This window comes from Bombus pascuorum, chromosome 3 (assembly GCF_905332965.1).
Source record: "Bombus pascuorum chromosome 3, iyBomPasc1.1, whole genome shotgun sequence".
Classification (NCBI taxonomy): Eukaryota; Metazoa; Arthropoda; class Insecta; order Hymenoptera; family Apidae; genus Bombus; species Bombus pascuorum.
In genome coordinates this window covers 3,464,833-3,492,087 of record NC_083490.1, presented here as the reverse complement: position 1 = coordinate 3,492,087, position 27,255 = coordinate 3,464,833, and the positions used below count along the sequence as shown (strand labels likewise).

The 27,255-nt window shown below is 40.4% G+C and overlaps 1 protein-coding gene across 1 annotated transcript in view; it reads left to right on the top strand.

Annotated features, from left to right (window-relative positions):
* Positions 1-27,255, top strand: part of LOC132905059 (uncharacterized) — a 114,933-nt gene that overhangs the window by 1,443 nt on the left and 86,235 nt on the right. The window contains 11 exon segments of the mRNA XM_060955986.1: positions 22,219-22,274; positions 22,581-22,776; positions 23,318-23,422; positions 23,986-24,102; positions 24,210-24,457; positions 24,949-25,198; positions 25,737-25,982; positions 26,153-26,272; positions 26,438-26,571; positions 26,771-27,008; positions 27,092-27,214. Of these exon segments, the coding sequence (XP_060811969.1) occupies positions 22,219-22,274; positions 22,581-22,776; positions 23,318-23,422; positions 23,986-24,102; positions 24,210-24,457; positions 24,949-25,198; positions 25,737-25,982; positions 26,153-26,272; positions 26,438-26,571; positions 26,771-27,008; positions 27,092-27,214 (1,833 nt within the window).

Here is a 27,255-nt window from a genome sequence, read left to right as displayed (position 1 = left end):
GTTTCGTACGATCGCATCTTCGTGATTTATTTTTTTCATACGTTCGACCGATTACTTCCGGTTTCGTCACCGTACCCATGTTAACGGCTTTCGAAAGTACACGTAGTAACAATCGCGGTAACGTTGAAAATCTGGACTAACCACGTTGCAAATTTTCTTTCTAAACTAGTTCTACGTTTACTCGTTTCGCGATTACTTGCGACACGATTCGCTGGAATCCTCTTCCCCGAAAGGATCGACCAGTGGAAGACTGGTTCGTCTTGGAAATTGAATTCGACCGAATCGAATCATCCACCGCTATTATCTAACCCGCTGAAGCCTCCGCTGTTAACCTTGAATCTCTGCCATGATCTCGAATAGCCAAGCGGACGGCTGAACAAAATGATCCAGAGATCAAAGTCGCTCTAATAATATCGATCGACAAAAATTCGATGGTTCATCTCTTAAGAAAGAGATACAAAGGAGACGAAAGAGTAATATCCACAGTTCTTTAATAATAAAGATTTCGTTCCTGCGAAGGTAACGTAGTCCCGATGAGATCTAGTCAAAAAGTGTCGAATCTTAACTGAAACGTTCAATCACGTTAGATGGATGTAACGTGGTCGTACTAGGTTTCATAAAATTTGAAGAAATTCAAATAAAATCTACCTGGAGCGAATCATTGTTAAAAAGAATGGAACGAAAGAAAGCAGTGTATATATATCATTTTATCGAATGTTTCTCTCCCGAATTTCGTTCTCATTTCGAAAGAATGACGTTCAAAGTTTCACGAACGCCGAATCGAAGCTATTTCCATTCGACTCGTGTAAGAAAGGACGACATTATCGAGGGGCGTTTCGCGCTCGCGTTCCAAGGTATCTGTATCGTCGATCGATCCACTCGAGGCAACTTGGAGTACGCTCGAGTGTACGTGATACCTGAGGTGCAGTGAATTCGAGCAGACACTTTCTGTGACAAGTATATACATGGTAGAAGTTTGCTGGCTCGGATCCGGTTTTGCGGCGGGAGTGCGTGCTTTCACCGGTTCGCTTCGAAATCGACGAGATGTGCAAAAAGGATCCTAGAATGATGATGATTAAGCGGCGAAAACGGGTCGCGAGTGCCGCCGAGATGATGCTGTGAGTGAGTGAGCAGTTTCGGAAAACGCGAGGACGAAAGAAAAAGGAAGAATACCGCGAGGCAGTGAAGGACTTAGTGTGGATCCTTTGGTGGCGTCCTTTGCGGACCTCGGACGGTCGTCATCGTCTCCGGATGTAACGCAAGTACCTATTTTTAACAGCGACCACCTGCTGACGCCATTACGTAAATTCTGTCGGCAATGTAAAAATAACCATGAATGAGGGAATTAAGACATTAAATTGTAGTAATACTCGCGATTAAGGGAATTACAATGATAAATGGTAAAAATAGCGTCAACATTTACATACGTGACTCGGTATAAAATTTTCTAATGGACAGTTTTATATCCTTGCATCGTTCTTTAATTTTAAGGATTACGTAGGGTGTCTAAAGATGGTAAATTTGTAAAAATAATATCAAGATCTCGAAGTCGTTCTTGAAATCTTTTCATAGATTTCTTTGTATTCTTGAGTCACATTCTCTTTTAAGGGTTCTATAGGGGTTTAAAAACAGGACAATGATTTTTTTAAATCAGATAGAATTTCTTGTACTTTTCACGGAGGATCGAAAAATGGGACGAGAAAGGATATATCTGTTCTCTTTGGTGAATTGGTTTTTTGGGCAATCTTTTTTGCCGATGTCTTATCGAATAAGTAAGAAACATTGGATAATCGTATGGAATCATTTGGAGACAGTTCAAGGCCGCGAAGAAGCGTGACACCGATTCCTAACCGCAAAAGAAGGTCACCGTCTCCGACCTCATTTTTTCTCAAAATCGCATCCGAAAACCTTGCATACGTAAAAAAGTCGATCATGGAAAAGAAATTTTATTCTCGCTCGATCTGACGCAGGTCGGCATACTTTCGTCGCATGAAAAATAGAACTAAAAAAAAAAAAAAAAAAAAAAAAAAAAAAAAAAAACCGGGGACCTAAAAGCGTACGTAGAAAAAAAAGGAATAAACATACCGTTTTTTCTTTCGTCAGAGTCGGTACAAAAAATCGGAACAACTTTCGCTCCATTGCCTCACAAAATCGTTAATTTAAGCGTTACTTGAAAAATCTCTCGGTACAAATAGGAGAACGATGACAAGTAAAGCGTGAATTCATCTGTCGTAGAAGAGCACCGTGCCGATGATTGGTCAGGCTATTTGTTCGCTTAAGTTCCAGTAGGATTCATCGTTCTAGGCAGAACTTGAGAACCTATTTTCATAGAACGACGCCTAACCGATCTTTGGCATGGCGCGAACCGGGAGGAGGCTCCATTATCTTGCAAATGCATTCCGAATACATTACGCGATCATTCGTTTCTGGCCCGCGCTCGCTAGCACGCTCTTGCGACTAAAATCGATTATACCGGTGTTCGTTTCCTGGAATTCCTCGGGTTGCGCGCCCGTAGCGAAACAGCATTCAAAAGGAAAGATGTACAATGAAGCCGTGCAGACCGGTACTTTGGCGTTCTACGCGTCGATTCGCGGCCATTAAAACGTGACCGTGCAAACGCGAGCAACATTTTGCTCGTTCATCGGTATTATCTTGGTCAGAGAAAAAAAGACAAGGAGCGGGAAGAATCGACGAGTCAGATAGAGTTTTCGAAAGCGAGAGTTTGATTTATGGCATGATTTACGCGATGCTTTGCTTTATGCTTATTCGTCTTGTTCGAACGAGTTGTCGGTATTACGTGATTAGTGATTGAAGTTACTGCGAAAACGCGCATGCTGCTACGAAATATGTATTTATCCTTTTCTGTGTCTATTATCGTCCGGTTAACTCGTAATGGTTTGAAAATCTTGAAAACGCTGTGTCAAGTAGTATTATTTTTTAATTTCGAAGAGAGTTTCTTAGTTGGATGAAGGTTGAACATAGAGAAAGTCGGACAAGTATTCTTCGTACGATGCAGCTTCTTACTTGCTACGCTAATAGCTACGAGTTGTTCGGGAAATTCGTAGCTGAGAAATTCTGAGAATCGATATATAAGCTTCTACCGCGTATTTAATGAAATATGGTAAAAACAAGAATTTCAAATAATTCGATACTCGAAGTGGTATATTCGTTAAAAAAGTCATTTGCACGCTTTGATCAATAAAATTTCAATTCTATGGAAAATCGACAAAAGTGTAATTGTATATTCTTGCACACTTCATTTTTCCATCGGCGTACAAACATCCGTAATCCACCAATAACAATACTTAGCAACGCTGACCATTCTCTTATGTCATCGATCGAACCACTCGCCGCGATCGACGGCGAAAGGCATTGTCGAGGTCACGGTGCACGGGTTTGTCATTTTCCCGGTCACGACTCGAAACCCATGGAAATTGGAGCAAATGCGTGGGTATTACCGTGGGTCGACCGTGCGTTACTCAATCGTTACGATCTTGACGTACGCTCTAAATAAGATCGGATAAATGTACGAGTGATGCGCCGTTTACATTGTTACATGCGACTATTATTTCCATCCAGATGTTAGCATAAAAGTGCGTGATGTTGATGTCGATTAATTTTGATTGTATCGTTCGAACATCGACAGACACGTTGTACGAACATCGTATAGATCTTTTAAAGATCACAGATTATTCGCAAGAATAATCCTTCTGACTATCTCTATGTGATGTTTTCATTCTGAAGATTCTTACGTTTGATAGAATTAGAAAAAAGAATCGTAAGAACCTGAAGATTCTTGCATTTGAAATTAGAATTTCACAAGGTTGACACATTGCTTGAAACGATGGGAATGGTTGAACGAATGTTTGGAATCGCTGCGTTTCATCTTGTTCGAGCTTCGTTGGACCGAGGAATGATCAGCTCGAATATTCTTGCGCGAATTACGCGAATGAAATGCTGTAAACAGAAGAGTATGTAACGGTATACATGTCTATTCAGAGAAACTCTTACATTCGAGTGGAAGTAGCGAAACCAGAAGACGGCGAAGACTTTCCTTCGAAATCGTTTCGTTCGTGCAAGGCTTAAATATCGTGAAAATCATCCGGAACGACTCGGTTTTGTGAGTCGTGCACGCACAGCAAAAGGTAAAAGTCGCGTGGAATTTTTCGTACTTCACCTGTGACCCCGTTTGAACTCAGCGTTGACAGACAGCACACGGTTGCGTAATCGAGAATGTGTATCGCACGCAAAGCGGCCGTTTCAGACGCGCTTTTGCTTGGCGCATCCGCCGTCTCTGCTGGAAATAATTAATAAGCATAACGCGGAGCCATCCTTGGCAGCGTTTAATTATTCGACTAGACCCGCTTGGGAACCTTCACGACCGCGTACTTAACTCGATAGCGACATTGTTAATTTTCTACATTGTTCGGGAAACGCTGGATTTTAGACAAAATTGGACATCGAACGATGTCGATGAATTTCCCAATTTAAATACGTTAAATTGTTAACGTTAAACGTTAAATATTAAATTTATCTACGTCGTTGATATTTAATATCACGCATTAACACATTTATAATTTACATTTGACAAATTTACGGATAACACATTTTTGATATTACATTTAGATATTAGCATTGTTGATACGTTCATCAATTTCCTATTTGGATGGGAAATTTGTATATCACGTTTACTCGTTATAGACGTCGATATGAGTTTTCCTTCTAATGGAAATTATTCATATAAAATTCGTTCCTCGTTGCTGGCGAATAAGCGAGGATACTGTTTTCGGTTCCCACGTATAAAAGCCTGGATGGAACACGGACGAGAAGATAGGAAGTGGATAAGCAACAGGGAAATCTAGATTTCCACGTGTCTTGGTATATTCGTGTGAAAATTTCTCGATAATTAAGGAAGTGCAATTAAGCCCTCTTCATCGAGACTTGGTCTTACTTCAGCTGGTAATTTTCTGTCGCATGACACGGCATCGTTATTATATCCGGAATCGTTTCTGTCGTCCTTTCTTCTTTCCATTCGTCTTATACAGAGGCTACGTAACAAGAAATTCAAGCCTTTACGATCACGAAAAGCAAAGTTTCTGTCGGGTGTTCCTGCAATGTTGTTCTTCATGAAAGCGGCACACATTCCACAGCGGAGTTAAGGTCGTTACAGGGGATATTAAATTCGCCAGTTTCTGTTTTGTCCGACCTGTATAATAGTGTTTGATTCAATCGCATACATTGATGGAGAAAAAAAGAACGAAGCGTCTATCTGGTGTAATGAGGCAAAGCGTACGCGTTAGATACGCATAAGACTAGAGCAGAGATCGGAGCACACTCTTTTTGCCAACGTGCCTGTGAAGATGAAAAGTCATGAAAACGCTCGGCGAACCAGCTCCTGTATAATCTTTGCATATTTATGAGTTTCGTAAGTAATATTTAACTTCAACTTCATTCAATTATGCAGACCCTTGGGCAGTTTCCTCGGCCCAATTGCATCTTTGCCGCGCTTCTCTACTCATAAATGCAAGAGCACGTTTCGGATCGCTGATTGCGACGATCAACGCCATCATCTTTCGGAGGAAATTCGATTTTCCCCGCTCAAGAATATTCTGTGTTTTTGAAAATACTACGTGGAACGAGATTGGATGAAATAATCGATTTAGGGGATAGACGGAGCGTAAAAGTAATTGAAAGATTCGAAATAAAAACGATCCTTGTCAAATTAATCTTGCTTCTGTAGATATTAGGCTAAAATCGTCGGTAAATATTGACAAATCGATTCGGATGGCTACTTTCTATCGGAAGATATATTATTTCAAAGATGTTCATTAGTTTAATTAAATCATGCGCGTCCCGGGCCGATTGCTGGGCCACACGAAAATCACTAGTCGGCTACCGTATAATAAATACGAGCATGCGTGAGAACGATAGAATGTTAGAGTGAAACGATGATGATTAACTGGTCGATCGGTTAGACCGGTATCCACGTCAAGCAACGCGAAAGTGGCGAGGTGCGGTCGTCCATTGCCGATTATAGGCATCCTTCGTTTCTGAGACGCCACTCGTTCTTTCTCTCTTTCTCTCTTTCCTCTTCGTTGAGTCGATGGTCTACGAGAGAGAAAGGAAGAGAGAGTGTATCCGTTATAGCCAGTTGTTGAGACGAATGTAAGCTCGTGTTCGAGAGTAAATTTTGTCTGTGTGTGAACGTCGAATCTTTCTCCCATCTTCAGGTTTTCCCTTCATGGATCTTTCTGGTCACGAATGAGTACATCTCGCGACCTTCTGCATCGCATGCCCGCAGGTATCATTCCGGGACATAGGGGGAGAGAAGGTGAAGAACGTTGGTGTACATTAGACCGCATCCTCCGGATCGAATCGTTAATTTTCAAAGGATTCACCTTATAATTTATAGCACCTCCCCCTCGAACATCTCGCGAATATTCTCATGAGAAATTTATAAATGGCCGTTTGAATGCGAGTCTGCCCGGAGGAGAAGAGAAAAATTGGGATTCTCTGGCTCTTTCTTTTTATTAACCCCGGTTGCAAACTTTAATAATTTATATCTCAATTTTATATCGTTGTCATTCCACTTTTGAACCAACGTTTTCAGAAAGTCTTTTGTATAAAATATATCAGTAACGATTATTCTACGTTCTTCTCGAACTTAAGAATCTTTTAACGATGGAAGACAAGAAACGAAAGAACGCGTTTGACGAAGTTGAATTACGTCCAATTAAAACCTCGAAATTAATTAGATTTTATGCAAAATCGTCAGATTTGTAGATCAGAAACTGGATTAGATGTCTGTGATTCTAGAAACGTCATTAAACATCGATAATTATAGAATTACAGGAAGAAATCTAATTTAAAGAAAATACTGGATACCCACAGTTATGTAGAAATATGATTTTCTCGAGTACTTAATTAACCATATTAAGGAAAACCGTGGGAGAAGAAGAGAAACGAGCAACCGGTATCCATGCTTCTGGATATATTTTCCTCGTCTCTCTCTCCCTTCCTTCTTTTTCTTTTCCTGCCCTCGATGCTGCGTATTCTACTAGCTCGTATATCGCGCTCCTCGGAAGCAGAATATTCTTCGACCTTTCGCGGCCACCAAGTGTAGGCGCCATTACTTGCCTCCGGATCTCCCTTCTCCCTTCTTCCTCTTCGTCTTCTTCTTCTTCTTCTTCTTCTTTCTCCTTTTCTGCTCATCCTTCGCCTCTTCTTCTTCTTCTACTTCTATAACTACTCGCGCCGTTTTTCCTTTTTCTTCTTATCTCGTCGGTCTCTACGAGTCAAGGACCGTTCTCAAGGAGGTCGCTCTTTTTAACCAGGCGTGTAGCTGTGGTACACGTTTTCCTTTGTCTCCGGGAATCGCTTTCGTATCACCGCTGTTACGTTGCCCAGACGTTTCCGTTTGCGTCGCTTCAATTTCTTTCTTCGACTTTAGGTAACTTCTCTTTGGTTGCAGAGCGCATTCAGAGAACGCCACAATGGAAAAAAATTAAAAATAGAAGAAGTTTCTATTTAAAATTCAGGATGTTACACCGTTTGTTTGCTTTACACCGCATAGTTTGCTCGGCAAATTTTCCGTCGTTCGTGAGGATATTTTAAGAAAACTTTCTTCTCATCACGGAGGAAGATGAAAGGTGGTTTGATCGAACTTCCGATTCGGAATTTTCTACCGTTTGTTCTATACGCAGTGTCGAAAATTCTCCTTGTTTTCTAAGCGATTATATGCCACTTATGCCCAGAACTTCAAGGAATTTTTTTCAAACACAGAGAACATCGACAGAGGAAGAAAATAAAAAATGAAACAAGTTTCAATTTCATTTTCAATTGGAAACCTTTTAACGTCTCTACCGTATCGTTCGGGAAATTTTTCCTGCACTCAAATATCACATACCTAAAACTCTTTAAGCATGCACAGCACACGCAAAGCTTTACCTCCGTTTTTAACGATCACGCTTCCTTCTCGTACTTCGTACTTGAATACCAATTTTGGTAAATTATCGTAATATCCAATCCAGACTTTACCTATCATTAGGTATCTCTAAGAAAAAAAGGAGAGCACAACGCAGAACTATACTTAGCGACCAATTTTAGTTGGCTCTCAACGTTTTTCATAGCTTGGAGCAATCGATTCTTACTGAATAACCCCGTGGGTCAGGATGTCATGGTCATTGGCTCTGCAGGACGGAGATATCATCACGTACCTCGAAGCAAAGTGGTTCGTAATCGAGGAACACCTGTAAAGCAACGATATACGGCTAAGTTAATAGCCCGAGTAAATTTAATCATATCGATTCCTCAAGTTCCTCTTCCTTGTTCGCTTGCAACGCCATTAAGAACATCCGATCGCGAGGTTCTTGGTAACGATTACGCGGATGGCACGTCTGTAAGTGTCACTTTTGCTTTTCTCAGTGCCTCTGAAAACTAGTTTGTCACGTTTCTTTCGAACGCACCGAAGCGTTCCACTAACTCGCCGATCTGGATTATTGCGATCGCTACTTCTTCCAGTTCTATCATTCCTTTCGAATCTTCTTCGCGCCACGTACAGCATCGTACAAAAGTCTCGGACCACCTACGATAGCTGCCTATAGGTGGCAAATATTTTGTCATACTATTTAACCACGAGGAAATACTTGTACGTGATGCTATGTATAGAAATGAACTTTTAGGTATTCTCGTCATAATGCCATTGGTTTGCGGTTTCTCTCGATTCGTGATCTTCTTAGAAATACTTGAATAAATGAAATATCGTAAAATAGATATGGAAATGAAATCGAGAAGTATGGAATAAATTGATAAGATAAATATCGTAGGCCTCTGATTTAGAATTTGAAAATTTCATATGAAATAAGATAAGACTTATAAAATTTCACTTGTTTTATTATCAGTCATAGGATCTTTCTCATTTTATACAAGGATATTTATCGATATTGGTAGCTTGTAAAATTTCACCACTAGCATCGGTTTAATTGTGCAAAACATTTCCTTCTGCCGAGAGAATAAAATAAGGGCACGCAAGGTATTATATCAACATTTCTTAGTACATCGTCAATAATTTATTTCATTCATAAAATGAGAAATTTCCGTCTGTTGGGTGGTCTTAGAGATTATTGTGTTGACTTACGGTTTTTACCAAGAATTACGAGCGTAATTACGAATACAATTCCTAGTATTGGTACAATCCCTGGACAGTTGATTCGTTCAAACGTAGTAGATGAATACGTTAAGTGGAAAATATGGTTCTTTAATTGCATTTTCACGGCGTAAAAACGAACCTACCGATGATCAGCTGGCTTCTAAACGTATGCACCGAATTTGCATACAAATAGTAGGTTTCTGCAGGCCGAGCATACCTGACGCACGACTAATTTCTAGCTGGCCGTTTGCTTAACTGTAAAACAGCGTCACGTCTGTTTACAAATTTGTGACGGCGGCGGTTACCCGAAAGCTCGTCGGTGAATCTGCAAGTGCAGCGAAGTTCTAAGATTCCGTGTTCTCGTCTTGCATCACGCTAAGAAAGAATGTTGGAGGAAATGAGTACGGGTACGATCACCGGTGTATGCAAAACGTGAACCTATTTTTACCGTTGCAACGACGAGCCTTCTAACCGCTAATGAAATTACAAACGATTGCACGAAAAGAAAAAAAAAAGAAAAAAAGAAATGTGCAAGGAGAGACGAACGAACGCGTTACGTAAATTATATTAGCAGAGCAAACGTTGGAATATTGAAACGAGGATGTGGTTCTTTCTGTTCGGCAAATAAAGTATTCATCCTTTGACGACGATACAGAGGAAAGACAGCAAACCTATATGCATCGACAAGAAAAGCAATAAGAAGCGTTTACGTGGTTTCCTTAATTGCTGTTGTACATCTTAGGCTTAATTAACCAGCAAATAACTTGGTTAAAATTAAACCTATGCATCGACAGAAAAAGAATGACGCATAGATATATAAGAAATTTATTCGGATAAAAATAAAGCTGAATAACAGCTTAATGACTAAACATAGTCTGTGTAATTTCTACTTCCTCGACAATGGTCAGTCAGAGCATCATCGTTCGATGTTGCGGAAAAGGTAATAAGAATAGAAACAGCGCAGCAGGGCTTGCCGTAGATACGGCTAACCCTTGTGTGTCTTCTATGTACCACTAATAAAATTTCAGCATCGTTCGGTTGCCGGAAGACGTTAACAGAAGCCTCAATCATCGTCATGGAGTGTCTCGAGTACGCGGAGCCTTCGAGCGTGCTTGTTTATGCCACGATTGATTGTTTAGGATAAGCAGCAGTGATGAATGTCCACGAGAAACGGCAACAAGCTCTATCCGAGTCTGTGGCCCGGCACAATTTCCACTAATAATAATTCTCGCGAGTCGTCTAACACGTTCGCGATCGCAAACTAAGCAGAGGACTCGACCTTTCCACCTTTTAACGGTTACGATGCAATTATTCGAGCTTCGAGATGGCAGTGTCAAAAGGTCGCGGCGTAAATTACTTTTCGAGCTCTCTTCCGTGGTTCCGTTACGCGAACGCGTGTACTTACGTACACATATGCGCACGGTGATTACGTAGATGATTTTATTATTTCATTGAGCGCCGGTGACTCTAATAACGAGAGTCATTACGCGACGTGATGTTTCCTTTCGCCGTGTTTCTCGCTTTGTGCTTCAGGAAAGCCTGCCTTTTCCTTATGCTGACTTCTTGGCTGACCTTGCGGTTTCACCGACGTTCCTTATTTTTTCCCTCATCTGGATGGAATTTGAGAAAAACCCGGGAGAATTTAAAATTGCAAATTTCACGGAACAAATAAACAGAGATATATCGAAGGTTTTGCTTCGGGATTCTCTAGTTTCGTGGATGGTATTTTGTAACTGTGTTGCAAGTGTAACCAATCGATGTGGTAACGCTATATAGGTGTATAAAACGAATCAAAGATGGCGATCGAGATTGCGTATATATATTTTAAGATTGCGAAAGATTCTATAGAATTTTCACGAACAAGCTGCACGTTTCTATGATTACATAATGTTTAGCGAATTTCGAAATTTGCGACACGTAACGTCAGGTAAAGTAGATGCATGAATCGATTCTGGGAACCAACTGTCCCTAATTCTATGCTAAATGCTCATTCAGAGTTGCAGGAAACGAATCGATCGAAGATAGCTGGTGGATAATTCCCGTTTATCCGGTAATCTGTTTCCCGTTTCGACGAGGTGCGTCCTACAATGAAAAAATGGCCAGCGGCGCGAGAAACGTTAGAACGGTGAATTTTCGCAACGATCAATTTGTCCGGTTTAACAATCGGCAACACGTGTTAGACGGCGATCAGGAAAATTGCTGTAATTTTACCGTTTTGCAGTAGTCATCCAGGCGTGCGTACGCGCTTCGTCCAAACCGATAATAACGCCGCCGTTTTCTGCGCCAGTCGTACACCTTAAGTGGTCCATCGAGCTACGATACGAGTTATTATCCGCCAATTTCTGTTTCGTCCTCATCATCATTCGCGTGTAATCTCTTTGAGTAATTTTAATTTGCGAGTCATTCTTGTCAAGTTGTTCGTCATTTCCACAGGGAACACGTACAAAACAGCACAAAGAACGTGAATAATAACGTTTCGATATTTGCTCTTCGCTTAAACATTTTCCCTATCTTGTTTCCCGGAATAACTTTCAATTGATTTATCGAGAAAGTTTCATCGCGACACGAAAGGAAACGGTACGATATGAGAGTAAAAGTGGATAAGAGGAAAGATTTTATTTCAACCAGGTCGAAAGAACACTCTGCTATTACGCGATAATGAATCTCAGCAACTGTGTTATGCGAATAACCGGTGACACGTTCTCGTAGCGTGCGCCTTAAGTGGTCGCGACCGGAGAGTTCAATGCTTGCAACAGACAGTGCGCGCTCGGTAGCTACGAGTTCTATAGCAATCGCGCCGATTACAATCGTGTCACCAGTCTTCCCATATTTAGGGAAAGCATCCGTTAAGTTATTCTACACCACGTGGAAATATCCTCGAGTAATTCTCTTACGAGGCAAGCGAACTAACGCTAATAAAAGACGCGTTACTTCGATCAAATCATCGTACTCTGCAAATACTTACTATAAAGATGACTAAAATTCTATGAATATCGAATCGATCATCCAATTTATCATACACATTTATCAGTCTTTTATGCGGTAGATTCCCACGGATCGAACAACCAGAACGTTTTACCGTTAGGTAGAAGAGATACACGTTGGTGGGAAAAAAAGCGCGACTCATGGGAGAAAATAGTTACGTTTAATAGGACGATAACATGATCGTCGCGTAATGTCGAATAACTCGTTGATTAAAGCAAACGAAAGATTAGGGGGAGAATAATCGTTTTTACGATATAATCGAACCATCAACCATAACGTCTCCATCGTGGACAGAAAGTTTTATCGCGAGGACGCTTAAAACTGCTTACGACGTCGATAATTGGTATTTTACACCGCTTCGGTAATTAGCGTTCCTCGAGCTGGCTATCGTTAAACAACTTTCATGCCTGATAAGCTCGAGGGTTATGTGCTGGTGGGTTCTTTCATCACGGGTTGTCTCTCTCTCTCTCTCTTCTTCTCTCGTACCGATCGACCGTTTGAAATGGCTTCGTTTGCACGTATTATTCAAGAATCATTGCGAATCGTCTATAAGAAGCTTACGATGAATGATTTTGTTTCGACTGCATCCGTGGATCGACTTCGGAACACCAAGTTAGAAAATTACTGCTTATCTTTATTAATTGCAGCTTGATACAGATCTTACTATCCCGTGAAGAATCAGAGTGTGAAGCTCTCTTCTCTTCATGAATTAACATCGTATATGAACGTAGAGGATATATACTAGCGTTACTTCATACAATACCACTTTGGCCATCATCAAGCTAATATATAGGTAATAGGCACTTGTGATGGCAAAACAGTCATATGTAATTTATCGCCTATTAGAAATTTTTGAGGATCGTATCCTTCATTTGTCTGGTATTTACACGTGTACATATGTATGTACAATATATAATTAAATTATTGTAGTATCATACAAAATAGCATCGTTGGATAGTTACTCTCCGTAAGTCATAGACCACACGTACTAAGTGTTTAGTGATTTATCTACGGATGAAACTGCTACTAAAAAGTGAAAAACAGCTACCTAAGAAAATGTATCCTTCGAGAAACTAACTTCGTTACAAATCAGTCTAGTCTTTTTTTTACGAGTACGCAACAAAATAAATCGCATTTTTTACACAATAATTTAAACATTCGATTAACATCGAGTCACATCCATGCAGTGACTACTTAATCGATACGATTCTCGAATCGAGGCCAGAGAGACGAGCCTTGGCTCTCATTCGCACGTCTTCGCGCAACACATACCATTTGGTTTTCCCTCGTTTTTCTCACGTCCTACGCTCTTCGTTCAGCCGCGTTCCTTTCAATCGCGACGCAACGCATTTATTCATCGATCTTCAGCGTCATCGCCTTGTACGTGCCAAAAATGGTACTCTGTTCGATGAACGTGACGCATTATCTTCTCGTTCACGTTTCACCAGGTCTGTGATGTAATTTACGACTGGCTGTGAGATTTCTATCGAGCGATACGATAGGTATCGAGTTGTTCATACGAAGCTAGATCCAAAGGAAAGGTGGACCTCCGGGAAATGTAGTTAAAGTAATTGTTGAAGGCGGGTTGAACGCACCGAGGAGAATTTCGATCGCTCCGGGACGTTGACGCGCGGGTGTTGCACGCGGAACCGTACGCTTCGACTATCATCGCGGAGCTCGAAGGATGCTCGCGTTACGAGGACCTTTACTGTTAGGCACCGCTTTACGACGCGAGGCGTCTCTTTCAGTGGATCGTAACAACACGGGCCAGCGCGAAATCCGTGGAAAACGTAACGGTATTGACAACGCGCGTACGCTTCGCGGCTCGACGCTCCTCCTCCGAGTAACTTTATTTGTACCATTCCACCGAGCTGTGACGCGTAGATCGTTGTTTCGTTTCGAAGAGTGCTCAGTTCCGTGCTCAATTTTCTGTTCCCATTCTGAAAGTTCGTGGAAAGGAAAAACACGATCCTTGCAATCGAATTGGGGCCAGTTGCAATATTTAACAAGTTGACTGTCACGGTGGTTATCGGTGAACGATGGTACTAAATATTTTAGAAAGATTAAATTGACGTAAATCAATTGACCAAAACGTTTCCAATAACACGAATGATGCGTAATTGGATAAAAAAATTGCCAAAAAAATGCGTAAATAAAATATATTTTGCAAAAACATTAATAGCGCGGTATATTTTATCTATTCTCTTTGTATACTTTATTTATAAAATATTATTTCTGATCATTGATACTCTTCTCGAGTATCTATGATCAGAAATGCATGTTATAAAAATATAAATTAGTTTTTACATATTTGATCTTAGCGTCCACTATAATTTTACTACCTTTCGCGTACGAGTACGTTCCACGCCTCTTACGAATAAAATATTCCGCGAAAGAAGATATCCGAAGAGATACAAAACTTCTGATTGCAACGTTAATACGTTGAATTCTAAAAGTTGCGACTTAAAAGTAGTTGGAGTCGTAATCGTCTGAGTTTTTACGCGTTTTAGCGTGAAAACGCAAGACGGTTCGTATCCTCCAGGCTCAAGGTTGCTGATGGTGATTTAATTCGCTGGAAATAACGGGGAGATAAACGTCTCATTAGCATTCGGCTGGTGACGCAAGCCATATGTTAAACAATGGCCGTGCGAGTTTCAGTTCGTGGCCGCTTTCCACGTTCCGGTGTTGGGCTTTCGCGGATAGCGAAAACAAAACCACGTCCCTCGACGCTACTTCGTCTTCAGCTGCTGGACGGAATTGTTCGTTACCTCTCTGCTACTTCCTGAGACCTCGCTCGCATACGAATGAGCAACGTTCCGTTGCGCCTCGTGGCGGATTCGACGGAAAAAAAAAAAAGAAACGATGATTGATCGGACGTTTCCTTTGTGTAAAGGTATAATTTTGCGGCGAGGTGTTGTAAAATACAGTCATCGAGTAAATTTAACAGCTAGAAAGGTCGTAAATGGACTGCAGGAAACTATATACATTAGATACAACGTAGGAAATTGAACTGGCAGAGATTTAAAAAGAAAGACTTTAATTTCGCGTGATGGTTACTAGTGTATAGTTACATGTAAGTCGTACAGAAGTCCTAATGATCGACTTCGTACGCCGACAACTACAAAAGAGCAAGGATGTTGTTAGATTATTATTTTTTAAATTCACTATCGGTTATACCGTTTTATTTTAATAAATAATTCGTGGAAGTATGCCATATCCTTTTTGCAGATGTAGAATCGTGCATGAAGGTAACACAACATTAAGTTCATCATGCATCGAGGTAATGAAATTGAGAGACTTAGAAAAAGTGGAGTTAATCGGTTTGACTTCTGAGAAACTCGTTTAAAATACAACGACTGTATACGCGTATTACATTTCTCACAGACGATTAACATTTATAAATACGTTAAAAAATTTTTAACGAGCGCAACTGAGAAATAGAAATTCTTATCTTCTCCTGGTGTTTTAATAAATTTATCTCTAAAGACGTTAATTACGAAAAATTCGAAGATACGATTTCTCGTTTCTAAATATCATAGAAATGTTACGACATCTAGGAAAATAATTAAAGGGAGTGACGAACCGACTTCCAACGGCATTTGAAGCTAATAACAAAAATTTTGGAATTGCTTCGATGACGGAGAACGGGCGATGAGAGCAGCACGCGTTACGCCAGTCTAGTTTGTACTCGAACCAACTCGAAGAACTTTCACTTCGCAACGGAATAATTCTGTCTCGCCTCGTTCGGCCGCTCTCTCGTTCTCAGCTCGCGGTGGGCGTATGTTTTAGGCCCGAATCACTTGCCGGCTTTTATACTTTGTTGATTCATGCCGGATGTTGCCACAGGCAAATACGATGGACGTCTGATCGTGTTCAGAATAGGAATTTCTTAACGCGCTGCAACCGAGTCTGATTCGGTTCGCACGCGGCATCGTCGACTGCTTCCTTCTCTTCTTAAAATAGCAATATCTTTATCGATGCTCGTTTCGCTTGCAAACGTGACTCTTAATCGCGTCGTTTCTAGCCAAATATGGCATCGGCAGATGATATCTCGGAGGATAGTATATAATGCAAGTGCTACCGACTACTAAAGTGTAAAAAGCGTCTACTGAATAAATTAAAATGCAAGATAAACCACTGTACAGAGGTTTATTTTCTCATTTTCGACAAGGTACGATTTAATTAGAAAACGACGAACAAATTGATCTGCAACGATTTTAATCATCGTCGTAAATTATGATAGGAGAGGTCCTAAATTACGACAAAGAATATATACACACATACACACGATGTGGTAATAAGTAAGCAAGTAAGCAGTCCATGGTGTTTTTTAATTTGCATACTTTGGAAAAATACCATTACTCGTGGAAGGAAGTGACGGACCTTCAAAAATGTATGATTACAAAACCATAAAATTTCTCTAAAAAGCGACAAACAGATGATCCGAAGCGTTCTGATAGCTCTGATGTTAATCTTGTTTGCCTAAACACATAAATCTATGCGAAATATGTCTTCGCTGAAATAACGAGCAAAATTTGATTATCGAATGCTAATGAAGCTGTGAGTCCGGTTTCCAGATTTAATTCAACGATGTTTAAGTTAATCGATTTGGACGCTCGTTCACGAAGAGGAAACATTAATGGTCGGGACGTAATCGATCATCGGTTACAAGGCGATCGGTTAAAGCCAGGCTGTTGACCTATGCTTCCTCCCTATTTGAGGATCGTTATGAAACGACGCTAATTAACGCACCAGTGGCTGCTGACATGGGGAGTGGAATTAATCCGTGACGAGATACACCGCAAATTATACAAATTACCGCAATGATTATGTCGAATCCCGACAGAAGTCAGGTTCATTGCTTTTAGAACAATTATCAGAATCAAAGGTTGGCGATAACGCGAAACCACTAAAATAGTCGCAAAATTTTAAGAAATTCGTCGGTATCGTCCATATGAAATTGCCATGGTGATTCACGAGAGTATCTGAACAGCGCAAAAAATGTTTACGGATATATTATCTGCGATCTGTGTTCCGTTACAGCGTTAATGAAATCTCGAAACGTTTTGCGTAACACGCACCATGTATTCGTAAAAGGTTTCTATAAACGTCGAAACATTTTCACGAGCGACTTTCTTACGCAGAATGGAGAAATTTCACTGAATTTGCAAAATTTATTATTCAGCGATATGACGTTGGTTGAATTCAGTGACTAGAATTCTAGGCTGAACGTCTTTGTCCACGGGAACCGTTATTGCGTTTCGTAGCACACGAATCCGTGTCGGTGGATGACGACGACAAGCTTTCGACTTCGCTTGCATTTCTCCTTTTCTCGCGCGAATCGAATCGGTTTTGCAACAGATAGGTACGCGTGACCAAGGTGAGAGAGAAAGAGAGTCTCCCGTCGCGTCACTTTTTCTCATTAAATCGGTACAACGATTGATAAATAATTATTTTACCGCGTACTCCTTAACGCGCTTTAGCTGAAGAAAAGGTGAATAGCGTAATAATTAAGGTTCTGTTTCAAGCTTGACGTCTCTCGCTAAATACCTAACTGTATCCTCCAGGCGTTCTTCGATGACTCAGATTTTAAGTCTCTTAGAAAAAGTCGATCTTTGGCAAACGCAATTCGCTAACAGCATTCCGAGGAAAATTGTGTTTTAAAACGACAAGAAAATAATTTATAGTTTCATCGTGTACAAATTATACACCAGTTGCAATTCATTAATTAACGTAATGCTATATATAATAATGTAATAATAGCTTAACCCTGTGCATACGATGAACGCTTATTAAAACGAATACTCTTATAATGATCTGTAATCACCTAAGAGGAGAAATTTCCTTCTGACACGCGCTATCTCGTACGCGTGGGACGATCCTCATCCACACGCAGTAAAAAGAAGAAAACTAGTACAAGTTGTCGGAACTACAGAGATATTGTGTCATATGTAAACGCTTTCACGACACTGCAGGAACCACGCAGCTTCCATAAAACGTAAACGAATCGTGGGCGATTCGATGAAAAAAAATTCACCACATCGCAAGGATTAGATTATTAAGCCGGTTCGTTATCCTTGATGGCGCCGTTTGTTCATAATTACGTCGTTCGATTAAGTCACTGAATTTATAGGCATGTTCGAGTGTCGAAATTAACATAAATATGGAGGGGAATTGTAAACCACGTGGGCTGGAGATTTTAGAACTTTCGAAATCCTTTAATCAGCATTTCATCGTACAGTTGATAATTAGGTTGTAGATTTTTATTTATTTCGCGTGAGATCTAAAGATGAAAAATTGCATAGAGTGCGCGTAATATACGAAGATAAGGAGCTGATCATAGTTTCCTATAGACGAGATAAACTTCTCTATCGAAATCTTCTTTCTCTAATTACGATCGTAAAAATATAAATTTACACAGAAATCCGTAGCTTATTGATGATGGCTATAGACGAAAATTAGAATGACTACAAAATAATAGAGCCTGGGAAAAAATAAGAAAAATAAATAACGATAATGAGAAAATATAACAGAAATGGCAAGAAATGGAGTTATTTAAGGACCATTAAGAGATAATTGAAAGGAGGTCATGGAAAAGGACATGGACGAATTCTTCGCATTGACCCGTTCTTTCTTTTTTTTTGCAAAAGGTGTCGCAATGCAAGCGCGTGGGAGTTTTGCGTTATTTGCACGGGAGATACATACGTGTCGAGGCACGCGTGTCACTGTAGCTGGCGTGTATGCGTCGCCGACTAATTGATAGGTTTTGTCACCGTTTCCTTCTGTCTACCTACCGGATGATATCATTGACACGGTAACACATTTCACGCCGATACCCTTACTGAGCGCCGCGACAAAATGGCATGATTTTATTTGCATAAAGTGAACGCGCGTGAGAGTGCAACACGTAGAATTTCCCTTTGTTTTGTCTCGTTCTCCACAAGAGAAATTACGAAGCTAGTTAGAAAAGTGGCTCATAAAATGAAATATGGTTCGGCAATGCTAAATTGGATAAATTGCTCTGAAAGTTGTAGTTTCAATACTTTATTATTAGCTACGTTTGTATCGATAATTATAATGGCTTCTAAGCAATTATTTTCCTTCTTTTATATGTACGGAGTAATGGAATATTTTATAATAACTCAATTATTCGACTAGAGACGCTATAGGTTCCTTTTATAAAAAATTCCTCGATTATTCTCTATCAAAAATCTCAAATCAGAGAGTATCGAAACTTTCACGATGTAGTTGAATATCAGTTTCCCAAAGTCCATGCTATTTGATTCCAAAAAGATCTCCTCGTTCTACTAATTGAATTTCAACGATGTAACATTATCTCATTCGTTAGCGTTACCCAATTAAATGCTACGATAAATGCTGAATTTCAAGCAGCGTATGGTATCATTTTGTTACATCACACTATTTTCAAATCGCTTCCGTGAATGTTTCGCGCGGAATTGCGGAAATGGCGCGATATCGACACATCTGAAATTCGTGGTGAGGAGGGTGGTTAATTTCCACCATGAGAATTTAAAGTCGACCGAAAGGTAATCTACTAGGCCTACCAGCTGTGTAGTCGTTTAACGTTATGGAGTTCGGGGTACAGGAAGGCATCGGTACAAGCAGAAGGGACAGGCCACAGGTGTATCGTACTCGCACGTCCTCCTTTGTTACGTTCTTCCGAGTCGTCCTTTTCTGGATCTCGTGCTCCCATTCTCATCGCGATACTCGTTAACAAACTCTTAATAAATATCAACGTTCATTGAGACTCTATTTACGAAATTGAGAAACTGATGAAAGATACAATTGTTCAATTTCGACTCTGAAAAGACTCAACTTTTATGCAGTCAACCCAATGCCGCTGTACTATTCACGTGATTAAACGATCGTTACTCACGAATGAAGTTAATATATGTAGACGAAGAGTACATTTGTATCGCAACGTGAATTGTTTTGAGATACGACCAACGAAGGCCGTAAGAATTCTAAGGTATGAACGAATTCAAACAGACGGCAAGGCTAAAAATAGGCATGATTCTCGGATTCTTCAGGCTTTTTCATGCTACGTCCCTAGTCCATAAGTACATTCGCAACGAATCTTTATCAAGATCAGAACTAAATCGCCGAAGAAAAACTCGTAGGACGAGAAATCAAAAGCCCATCTTGCTATTTCTATTTCATCCTTCTTCGCCCTTCGTTCCGCCTCCTTTTCACCGGTTTCTTCGATCTCTCTCTCTCTCTCTCTCTCTCTTTCCCTTTCTCCCTCGAACGTTTTCCCTGACGATCTTCCTCCTTTTTCCTAGCGTCCTTACCGCCGGTTCCCTCCTACTGTTCGTTTTTCCTAGCCATCTTTCTACGTTCCTCCTGCTCCTTCCCCTAATTGTCCTTCTCTTTTTCCTTGTGTCGACGTTCCACCGTGCTGCTCTCGCGCGTCCTCGATCGTTCCTCTCTTCGCGGCGAATCCTCCTCCCTGCACGTACAGTCGTTAACATTTCGCCGCGCGGTTAATCGCCAGCCCTGACTTATTGTGCGACGTGCCAGGTTCTGAGCTCGCGTACGATGCGTCCGCTCTGGGCTTGCCGCGTTCACCATAAGCCGCATAGCACGTAAAGGACGCCTTCCGCGAATCGCGTGCAACGGCGTCCCCTGAAAACTCCGCTTCCGGTGCGTTGCATCGCCATGAAATCTTTATAGGTGCTTCGAGAACGACGAACGTCTTGAAAATTTCTGAAATGTTTCTCGAATACTCGAGAACACAGATGTTGACAAATACTATACGTAACTCTAATAGTAGTACTCGAATGTTTTTAAGAAACTTTTTACGAATATTATTACGCGCGTCAGTCGAAACGTTTCGAAGTTTCGTTAGAATTGCAACGAGACACGATTATTATACGATATGATGATTATATCGATGCAATTTGCAATACCGAGAGTGTACATAAAATATACAGGATATTTAACGCAAATATTTCAAACATTATCAATATAATGGCGATAATCGTGTCTCGTTACGGTACTCATGCAAAAAGTTTCGTTTAACGTACGTAACATATTTCTAAAAATATTCTATAAGCGTTCAAATACCTTTGCCTCTTATTGGAAACATGTTTTTGTCGTTTTCAATGCTAACGATGGGGTTTTTAATGCTTGAATTTCGTCCGTCACGGATTTAAGGATGCTGCATTGAAACTTGAAAGCGAGTTAAAGTTCCTTGCATGCCTATAATTAGATACGGAGCAAAACCTGATGATCTTTAGTCACGAAGAAAACCAATTAACCTACAATCATCTGCTCTATCTGCGCATTGTGTTCTCAACGTGTGTACCAGCCAAGTTTCTTTCATTTAAAAATCTTCTCACACTACCTTTCTTTTTATCATAATTTATGTTGAATTTTAAAAACTACGAGGGAATAAAATATTCTTTCACCGATTTCCTCTAACCTGATATCTCGCTGTTGCATAACAGGTTACTGCGAGCTATCCTTGCACCTAGCGGCCCAGAAACGGGCTTCTTAAATTTCAAAACACCACGTAACCAGGAAATTAGGTTTTCAGGGCCAGGGCTAACGTAAGTCGATATAGTTAGGTTCGGGTTTATTCGTGAGGGGGTCGCGAATGCCGATATACGGCTGGAACAGGTGTTCTCGTGTCGGTTCCCTCGGTAAATAGCATCGACTAGTTTCTTCATGTTCCACGTCGAGCCTGCATTTTTGGTTTGTTCATCGTCAGAAACTTAATATTTCTGTCCGTTGAGTTTTTGCTCCTTCGTTATGCATCAGCGATCTTAATAATAATGTTTCGTTGTTGCACGAAGGATTGTTTTTCGAGTGAAACTGACGTTGGAACATGATGTCGTAAGATCAACAATTGGACGAACGTAATCCAGGAAATCGTTAAAAAAGTACAAAAGGGTTGTGTTTGTTTGACCACGAGTCATCGTGAGAACGAATCGTGGTCGAATCCTACTGCGGTTCATCTTACGAGAAATGATAGAATTCTGTGGGATATAATCTTTCATAAAAACTTTGTTAGATGGAAATTAATGTGTTGACAGATTTGAATTAATTGGTTTCCGTTTCAGCCAAGATGAAACATCTTTGGCCGTTGGTGGCGTGGATACTTCTATTCCTATGTCCAGTAAGTAAAACCAACGATTTTATTTCGTTGAAAGTATTTCTAATTAAGAGCATTATTTTCCTTGGAATTTTAATTAATCTGTTATTTTCTTATCTTTAATGGTTACACGTGCGAGCGTTTAACACGTTCTACATTGTTTTTGCGCGATTGTGTGTATCAGCGGCGGCGCATGAAAGAAAGTGTGTAGATTAAGATTTTTGAAGCGTAAAATACGCATAAAATTCATAGATGCAACTAGAAAAGTGATTTCAAATGTTCGACCGTACGCAAGACAATATTTTAAACAGCATCTGTAACATCTTCTAGGCCGAATCTCTGAGAGGACTCGGCCACGGACTAAGGAGAGAAGTGTTCTTCCTGAACCTCGAAGACGGCTACTTCGGCTGTCAAGTAAACGAGTCGACGGACATCCTACAGCTACTGGAACTCTCCAAACTGTGCGACGACAACGTCGATTGTTACCAAGGGACGGACGAGCAACGCGAGAGATTGAAATGCTCAGGTAACGTGTTGTACAGTATCTTTTCTACATCCAAGGAAAACAACGCGGAAAAATAGTTGTCTGACCAGATCTTAACAGGAAAAGAAAGGCTTTACCTGTTCCACGACGCGATCGCGCTACCGTTACAATCTTCACTGTTCCTTTACGTCATTCTGTTGTTCTCGGCACCGATTACGCTAGCAAAGCGATCCTCGCGTGAAACCGCAAACATACTTACGCCTCGCGCGTAACGCCGCCTCGTCATAGCAATTACGAGGAGTCGCGAACTTGTCATCGCGTTTCTCCTTCATCGAGCCTGTCTTCCGCCGTCGATTAATCGGCAACGTTCATTTTTATTATTGTTATTCCGCTGGCGTTAAACGCAGGCGTTTTGCCTCGACGATCACGAACGGATGGATGATGAACGCGTTACGTAAGGGAAACGAATTACTCATCGTAATCGACATGATTTTTACTCGATGCTGTTTTCTCATAGGATGACTAAGGGATTGTATACCCACGATGAATCGGTAATTGATTTACACCTTTCTGTTTGAGATAGACGATTGTACCAAGGAGGACGGCACCAGGTGTCTGAATGGCGTCTGCTTGGACTCCGTGTGCCATTGCAACGACGGTTTTGGTGGTTGCAATTGTCAGGTGCCAGGTAAAAACTCTTGAAACTAATCTTTTACTCGTAAATCATAAAAGATATAACTTAGAAAATACGAAGTTGGCACCCCGCTGGGGGTAGCCACCCACATGCTATATTTATTTTATTTTATTTTTTTATTTACCAATGAGATATAACACTTTACCAAATGTCCTTCAGGACAAATTGTAAAAACCAAAATAAAATAAAAAAAAACTCGTAAATAATCTAATCAAGTAATTCCTCTAACTTCTTAGAAGGCTCAAATAGTTTGGTCAAATTTTAGAAATGTTATTCTGTATTAAAATACGTTGAAAAATTAGAAATTAAAAAATAGAATAGCTTTCGAACAGTTTATTAATTGGAAATATTTTGAAATTGGAATTGAATTTGAAAGCTACCGTGTATTTGAAAAGTAAACAAATCAGTTGGTTTGAATAAATGAGAAAAAGACCGAAGCATCTACTTTCGATAGTTTGCCATGTTACCACTAGACAGTTGAAATTTAAACCGCACCTTTACTAAGTTTCTCAATACGTATTGGTCATATTTTATGGAAATGTAAACACATGTTGCAGACGAGAACGAGTGCAAATACCGTCCCTGTGATATATTCGCGCATTGCACGAATACTCTTGGTAGTTTCCAATGTTCCTGTTTCCCTGGCTATCAAGGCGATGGTTTCCATTGCAAAGGTACGTACGCGTGTCTGATCATTCTTTCTCTCGCTCTATCATTCTGCTCCATTGATTTCTTACATTATACGAGATCGTTTTATTTTTGTTTGGACGCGTGTCTACAGATATCAACGAGTGTGATAACCCGGTACTTGCTGCGAGATGCGTGGAGAACGCCGAATGTTGCAATCTTCCGTCGCATTTCCTATGCAAATGCAAACCTGGCTACATCGGCGACGGCGAGGTGCATTGCGAGGATGTGAACGAGTGCGCGATATCTGGAGCGTGTGGTGATAATACTGTCTGCAACAATATTCCGGGGAACTACACTTGTGCCTGTCAACCTGGGTTCACGGGAGACCCCTACGAAACTGTAAGTATTTATATATGTATACACAGGGTGTTCCAATTCTTTCCGCCTATACGTTGTCAGTATATTCTATGGGATAAGAAAAAAAAGAAAGAGAAAGATCAGAAAGAAATGTCATACGAGCGTATGCCATTGGGAGCATCGTTAAACAGATACAATAGGAAAAAGAAATGATAAACGAAATGAACAGCATCGAACATTTACTGTGGAAAAAGGTGTGGATAGATTAGGAATATCTACGTTCAGTAGTAGTCGGAAGGTATCTTAATACTTCGACGACTATCGATACATAGAAAATATATAGGAATACGAATTAATAATAAAAAATATGGAGTAGCCTGTAGGTAAAATGATATTGTACGAACCTCACTGTGTAAGGTGTATACTTTCTTTTAACTCTTACACTATATGTATACGGAAAGCTTTTTGGAGGAAATAAAGATAAAATCATTGGGTGTTCGCATATGGTGCAAGAGAATATTAATTTTGTGCAGTGTATCGATATCAACGAATGCGATTACGCGGGTGCTTGCGGAAGGGGTGCCTTGTGCGTCAATCTTCCGGGCTCCCACAAATGCGAATGTCCCGAGGGATATAACGGCGATCCTGAAGAAGAATGCGTGGACGTCGACGAATGTCTGCGCAGTCCTTGCGGTCGTTCAGCTGAGTGCACAAACGTGCATGGCAGTTTCCGCTGCTCTTGCCCGGAAGGAATGAGCGGCGATCCTTGGGTAGGCTGTCACGGTGGGTAACTCGATTTCTAATTATCCGAAACATTTTCTTACTAACTTACGAGCCCAACTGAATTTCTATCGAATACTTCAATATTACTACGTACATATTAGTTTGTAGATTACATAGATTAGCTTATAAATCCTGATAATGGTAAGTTCGGAAAATAACGAAGAAGATCGATGCATTAAATATATTAATTAAATATATTAATTTAAATAATAATCTGAGCTTCCTAATTATTCGAGATATCTTTTTATTTTTATACGAGAAATTGAACGTTTACCTAATGTTTAAATTTTACTCACCAAACGACCCTATAGAATCTTATAACGGCAAGCGAGAAAGACAAAGATAAATTGTAAAATATTACATACTCGCATATTCGTTGATCCGCGGTGACGTACGAACTTCGTTAATAGAGTTATTTTCTATAATATTAACAAAAGAAGAATCTTAACGCAGATTTAGTAGATAACACGATTAATAAACCATAAATAGATTAATTGAAACACGTAGTAAATAAATATTGACTAACCATCGCTAATAGATATAAACGAATGCGAGGAGGGTACACCGTGCGGCTCGGATGCTGAGTGCGTGAACACAGAGGGTAGTTTCGAGTGCAGATGTCAGACAGGCTATCAAATGGATGAAACGCATGGTTGCATCGATGTGAACGAGTGCAGCCGGTTGGATGCATGCGCGGAGAACGCAAGATGCATCAACGTACCAGGATCGTATAAGTGCATCTGCCCCCAAGGCTTCATCGGTCAAGGACTAACATTGTGCGAAAGTCAGTCATCGCCTAACTCATCTTATTACAATATTAAAAAGGAGAAAAGTAACATTTTAGTCTCATTCTGTCATTAGCAATCCCCAGATATAATTTTTAATTGCCCAATCCCACAGTAACAAAATGATAAAATTAATGCTCAGCGCCTGATTAACCGTGTTGATTAACAGACGTGAACGAATGCGAGAGAAATCCTTGCGGCGAAAACGCTGAATGCAGCGACACGATCGGCAGTTTCGTATGCAGTTGCAAGGCGGACTACACTGGGGATCCGTTTAAGGGATGCAGCGGTTAGCAACTGAGATTATAGTTTTTCCATGAATTAATTACACTAATTGCTTGTTAAATTTGAGATTTTAAAACGGTACAAGGCAACAAGATATTGTCATATTTTCTTCAGCGTTAATTCTTCTCTTCTATCCGTTGAACTTTGAGATTGTTTCTCTGTTTCTCAGATATCGACGAATGCACAGCATTAGAGAACCCTTGTGGAAGGTATGCGATTTGCAAGAACACGGATCCTGGTTACAATTGCGTCTGTCCACCGGGATATAGTGCCAATCCCAATCCGACAATCGCTTGTGAACAGGTAATTACGTTAATTTTGTGCTACTTTACTATGTTTTTTTTTTTAGCAAATTTTTCTGAGATTGGAAAATGTTCATTATTTTTAACCATTTTTTCCCCACAAAAATTTCATGGAATCGCATGATCTTTATTATGTCTAATTACTTTACCATTTTTGTTTCTCTCTCTATTCATCCATTGTGAAATTACAAAATGTTCAGACCGACGTGACAACACTTTGCAAATCAAACTTCGACTGCGTGAACAACGCCGAGTGTATCGAAGGTCAGTGCTTCTGCAAGGACGGGTTCAAGGCTATTGGAGCCGAATGTGTGGACGTTGACGAATGTCTTTCGAACCCTTGTGGACCTGCATCGGTTTGCAGCAACACTAGGGGCAGTTATCACTGCGAATGCGAATCCGGCTTCGTTGGAACTCCGCCACATATACCTTGTAAAGGTAAATAAATTTCGAATAATCGTGATGAAAGAATAATGTTAATTACAGAGAGACATCTATAAATATGATTTTACGTTTTATAGCACCGTGCGACGAAGTAACTTGTGGAGATCATGCGTACTGCAAGGCAGATGGCCACGAAGCTTATTGTATCTGCGAGGATGGCTGGACTTTTAATCCGAATGACATTGCAGCTGGATGCGTTGGTAAGTGTTTTGAAATGTTGTTAAAAGATGATCAATACTTT